At 38.3% G+C, this 5,973-nt stretch overlaps 1 protein-coding gene across 1 annotated transcript; it reads right to left on the bottom strand.

Annotated features, from left to right (window-relative positions):
• Window positions 1-263: 263 nt before the first annotated feature.
• LOC122060012 (glyceraldehyde-3-phosphate dehydrogenase GAPCP1, chloroplastic-like) lies at window positions 264-5,973 on the bottom strand. The gene is made up of 14 exons (XM_042623134.1): window positions 5,692-5,973; window positions 5,129-5,223; window positions 4,977-5,044; window positions 4,845-4,883; window positions 3,195-3,295; window positions 2,971-3,083; window positions 2,661-2,760; window positions 2,435-2,581; window positions 2,217-2,277; window positions 1,812-1,909; window positions 1,562-1,704; window positions 1,293-1,376; window positions 868-957; window positions 264-718 (listed from the first exon to the last, which is right to left on the bottom strand). Exons 1-14 carry the CDS (start codon window positions 5,791-5,793, stop codon window positions 664-666), a joined length of 1,296 nt encoding a protein of 431 aa, XP_042479068.1. The 5' UTR covers window positions 5,794-5,973; the 3' UTR covers window positions 264-663.

Raw genomic sequence — 5,973 nt, 5'->3', positions numbered from 1 at the left:
GACTAGTTATCATGCAAGAGGGACAATGGGTCATCGGATCTGAACTGCCGCCTCTTTTGCACAGTACAGAAACCAGATCCGATGCATTACGTTCCGTGCTTGTATTATGTAGGGGCAATTTGTGCCCAGCCTTTTCCCAATGAAAACAGAACCACCAAAGGACTTGGTATCCCAAATTCCCAATAAATAAATTTCCTGTGCAGATTCACCAGCAGCCACAGCTCAACGGGGCCACGAAAGCCGGCTGAGTTAAAGAGAAGAACTAGTCCATAATGCTTATATAGAGAATTAAAAACACTCGAATACATCTGCTTGAATTGAACTCTTACATTGAAGAAATTGGATTATTTAAGTCAAGAATTTGAGACAGATCTTTTTTGACGTCTCATCTGCTATATTTCTGTTTTGCTCATCAGCCATAGTTACTCCCTCAAACTCCTTAGGTAATAAACAGCTATTCAATTCAACCCTCCTAAAAAAACTTCCATCAAAAAACTCGACCGTCCAAAACTGTTCTCTATTAAAATCTATAATTCACCAATCTCTTCCAACAATAGATAGGCCCCACTAAAATCTCAGCAGCAGTAGCAGTAGCAGTAGCAGTAGCTGCAGCATTAACCATAACTGGTAATGAACCTAAAATCTGTGGCCCAAACACCTCATTCAGTTCTGAGTAGCTACCAATGCCATGTGCTCAATCAGGTCCAACACTCGGTTACTGCATAAACCCAAGTGAAAACTCTCATTTTCAATTAACAAGAGTAAGTGTGTGTGTGTGTGTGTGTGTGAGTGAGTGAGTGAGAGAGAGAGAGAGAGAGAGAGACAGAGAGAGAGAGAGAGAGAGACAGAGAGATAGAGAGCACATACCTGTAACCCCATTCATTGTCATACCAAGAAACAAGCTTCATGAAGGAGGAACTTAGTCCAATTCCAGCCTTTGCATCAAATATACTTGACCTGGAAGGAAAAAAAAATGCCAACCATATAAAAACGAAAAACAAATAAAACTATAAGACCCTGCCCTGATGACATGGACTGAGCTCTATTCACCCAATAATTTTTTTTCCCACATAATTGGTTAATGGCCTACACAACAGAGGGAAGCACGTATAGCGTGATGGGTCAAGTGGGAATTGATTCTGGGTCTGCTACAAGTAGCAATAGAACTTGCCAACTGAGCTAGAGAGGAACTTCTTATTCACCCAAAGTGGACTCATAGTAGTACTGTTATTGCTGTCATAATAAGAACTGTAAATGCCTAGGTTGCGATCATTGCAGATAGATTATCGTACCTACAGTCACCAACAAAATCATTAGAAACAACATCTTCATCTGTATATCCAAGAATGCCTTTCAATGGTCCCTCCGATGCCTGCCTGTGGTTAGATTTGATGTCAGTTGTGAAGGTGCAGGAAAAAAAAATCAGATGGGGGGACTAGACATTAGCCAAAAACAGAGAAAGGAACAAAGCAGTCAAGGACAGTGGAAATTTTTAGAAACAAACACAGACAGACAAGATTTTCTACATTCAGAGAAATGTGAGTGGGTAAGGTAAACATACTTTATCGTTGCTTTCACATCCTCATATGAAGCAGTTTTCTCAAGTCGACAAGTTAAGTCCACAACCGAAACATTTGAGGTTGGGACACGGAAAGCCATCCCAGTGAGTTTTCCATTGAGTTCTGGAAGAACTTTTCCAACAGCCTACAATTCCAGAGCAAAATCATCTCTCATTCTTTCAAAGGAGAGGATTTTTCTTTTCCAATATTTTCTCATTTTCTTCCATGGGTGTCAAGGAGTGGCTATCATACCTTTGCTGCCCCAGTGGAACTAGGGATGATGTTCTGAGCAGCACCACGGCCACCTCGCCAGTCCTTCATCGAGGGCCCATCTACAGTCTTCTGTGTTGCTGAACATGATAAAGCACACTACATTACCATATGGCGTCTAAACTTCCTCTCATGGAGAGGGGTTTTGTGTTTGTCTGCACAAACATTTCTGTCCGTGTTCATATGCACAAAGACTCCTTGTGCACACGAACACGAAAAATCATAAAAAGCATATTGCACTACCATATTGTGTCTGTGTGTTTATCCGCACAAGCATTTCTGTTTGTGTTCATGCTCACAAAGACACTTTGAGTGTGTCGGGAGCATGGGTTGCGTTTTTTTTTTTTTTGGGGGGGGGGAAGGGGGGAGAGAGAGGGAGAGATATACCTGTAGTCGCATGCACCGTTGTCATGAGACCTTCAACGATACCAAACTCCTCATGGACAACCTGCAAGATTTTTGCCAATAAATAATAATAGATGAGCAATAACAGAATGGAAACACAATTTAGACACTATTAAGGGTAATGCATGCAAATTCACAAGAACAGAACCATCACTATAAAATGCACATGTTACTTATAAGAACCAGATAAATGAAGTGACCTTGGCAATAGGAGCAAGACAATTGGTGGTACAGCTAGCATTAGAAACAATGTTCATGCTAGGCTTGTAAGTCTTCTCATTTACTCCTACAACGAACATAGGTGCATCAGCTGATGGAGCTGATATGACCACTTTCTTGGCTCCACCCTACAGAAGCAGAGAAATGAAAATGGTCAGCTACAGGTTCTGTATCCTACCCCAAATGCACTGAACAGAAAGAACCAACCTTCAAGTGAAATGATGCCTTTTCCATTGTTGTAAAAACACCAGACGACTCAACAACATAGTCAACCCCATAATCGCCCCAGGGGATCACTGATGGATCCCTGCAGATAGAAATGTTAGGGATTATATTTGCAACAAATCAAAGCACTGATCCTCATATTGTCACATGAAGTACGCCTAATACAGTATAATTAATGTCATTCAAATAATTGAGTATCATAGTGGTGGTTGGTGGTTGGCGATTTTTTTTTTGGGGGGGGGGGGGATCGTGCATGTAGACCAACAGCTTGCCACTAAAAATAGAACACTACCTTCTGCTGGTAACTTTAATCTGCTTCCCATTAATTTGCAAAGTAGATTCATCAACAACATTGATGGTTCCCTTGAATCTACCATGTGTTGAATCAAACTTGAACATGTAAGCCTGGAGAAAGGAAGAAAGGCTGGTCATCATCAAAGCTGGTGATCTGTTTGAAAACTTGAGTGCCATAATTGGTGAAAGGACAAAAAGAAAAAAATCAACCAAATTTCTCACCATGTACTTCGCATCAATAAAGGGATCATTAACAGCTACCACCTCAATGTCATCCCTGGTTGTCGCAATACGCAAGACCAACCTCCCAATGCGACCAAAACCTGCACAAAGGGTGAACATCTGATCCCTTACGAACTCAAGAAACAGATTTCTGCACTAAAAAAAAAACCAATCTTAAACAGTGCTTTTTCCCCCCTCTTTCCTTTTTTTCCTTTCCACCACCACCCCCATTTGGGTGAGATGAGATATCCTCCAACCCTACATGACCTCTTCAGGTACAGACCTCATGCAACCTCCAGAGTCCACCCCCCAGTTCCCAAGAATAATAATATCATTGCAATCTTATGCTACCTTTCAAGGCAGGGCATGCCAATAATATACCACAAATATATGAACACCAATACCATTTGCCTTTCTAAATGTGGATGTGGAATGCTACTTGCATGAGAGCAAGCTCTACAATCTGAATATATAATAATTGATAGAGAAATTACAAAGAAAATGAAGATGTACCCCTTCATACATCAATTAAAACCATTTGCACCAGCAATACATCTCTTTGCTCCATGGCTGTTTACCATGTGCTTCTTTAACTGTGAGGGTTCGAGTATTAGATGGTCACCCCACCCCTATCAACATCTTTTAAAAGAAAAAAAAAATACATTTTTCAGTTAGATTCAAAACTTGGTCTACAACCATTGCCAACGTGAAGTTCTGGAAGCTTATGACAATGGTAAGAATAATAAGGTGCAGCTTTTAGTAGGCCTCAACAATCTATTCCAAAGAAGTTATTTCCTTCAGGAAAACACAATCGCCATACCACCAATGACACAATTTTCTCTTTTTTGAGTACCATGTCCAAAAAAAGAACAATTCCTTTTCAATATATCTTTATAAATAATTCATTAATGCTGTGGAATATCCAATCACACTTGATTGATACATAGGAGCCTTCAAAATAATATTATCTTAATTAAAGGCCAAGAAAATTTCTAACTCTCTCGAAAACTTTCAAAGCCTCATACAAATTAGTGCTGAGAATTCAGCTAAGCTATTCATGCAATTCAACTAAAGTTGGATTTGTTTGTTATCCTTCGATAGATTTGCCATTCACAGAGACAACACCACTTGGTCCTATCTGAATGCACAAAACTTCAGAAATAAATATAATCTTATTTATTAAATAAATTGTAATATTGTCCAGAATTCACCAAAATGAATGTTATTACTCAAAGTCAAAACCATTGACAGATTGATGTAAGTAGACCAAAGCAAGCAGACGAAATCAAAATTAGTTTCCCCATGACTGGAACAATTTAAGGAATCTCACTAGCCCAGTTCTCTGCATGTAAAGGCTCTGTGAATGTCATATTCAGAGGCTTGGAAGCTCTGATTTTCTTTCTCATATTTTCTTTTTCTTCACCAGACAAAAAGGTTTTGACTTCAAGACACACCAATTGCAAAAGCATAAAACCTTTCAAACTCCCTTTTTTCCTTTACTTCCAAATTAAATAAGAACATCTAGACCATTTATTAACACATAATTTTGAAACACATTCAACAAAGCTAACAAAACAACAGGCGGGAAGGTGTTCAATCTAACTTAAAAAAAAATAAGATCATATAAAACAAAGGTGTCAGAAAGCTTACCATTGATTCCAATCTTTGTCTTGTTACCACTCCGTGATTCTAAACCCAAGAAAGGAGAAGGAGATAACATTAAAACCCAAACTTTCCACGAGGCAAAGAGAATAGCAATGCTTGCAAATAAATTTCTCTTACTCTGAATTGTAGGGGGCACCTCTGTAGCTGTGGCTTTGATAGGTTGAATACTCCTGCCACTGGATTTCCTGCAAAATTCAAAATAGGATATGAGCATCTAGCTCCAAACAACAACAGCAAGCTAAATGAGATAAAATGACGAACTGCTTAACTGTATGGAAGATGATTTACAAGAAACACCGGTACCGAAAATGCTATTGTCAAGCCTAACCGAATTCAGACTTCGATTAAAGCTAAGGTGAGATATCTGAGGAATACAAGGTACCAAATTAAACATAAGGAGATCAGAATAATGCTATATCAGGGACTAAATATCATTACCTACTGAATTAAAGCTTTTTTTTTTTTTTTTTTTTTTTTTTTTTTTTTTTTTTTTTTTTAAATTGGTTAGAAGAGCATATGGATAATTAGTGACTAGCAAGTAAAAAACCAAAGAGAGATCAGCTCATGTATCCTACGGAATAGAAACCAGATCTTTCCAATCATTTCACAAAATTTGGGAAAAATAAAGAAAGAAAATAATAAATTCAACATATCGTAATATATAGCAGAAAGTCAAAAATTGAATTCTCACATCTTAAAAGAACAACATTTCATAAAAATTAAAATAAAAAACTGAAAAAAAAAACCGCCAGAAAAATCAAAATTATCAAAGCCAATCATGAATCCCTCTAAGCAACCATTGGAACAGAGAACAAGAAGAAGAAAATCCAACCTTGCATAATTCAGGGCCAACTCCAGAATCAAAGTGAGAGAGCTCACAGCGAGATCCTTCGATCACAGGAGCTGCAGATCTTATAAGAGTCGAAAACGCCATGGCTTGAGCACTGATTTCTCCAACGAAAAGAATGAACACCAATAACCCTTTGTAGACTAGTAGCGGAGTAACCGAGAAAGATGAGTATAGAGACCTTCGAAGAAATGGTGAAAGCAAAATAATTGAAGGAAATTTTGTTTTTAAAAACAGTCGCTGCGTCGTGTGTATTCTTGTTAAAAG

The sequence above is a fragment of the Macadamia integrifolia genome, chromosome 13 (genome assembly GCF_013358625.1).
Source record: "Macadamia integrifolia cultivar HAES 741 chromosome 13, SCU_Mint_v3, whole genome shotgun sequence".
Taxonomy (NCBI): Eukaryota; Viridiplantae; Streptophyta; class Magnoliopsida; order Proteales; family Proteaceae; genus Macadamia; species Macadamia integrifolia.
This window is presented reverse-complemented; position numbering and strand designations above follow the sequence as displayed.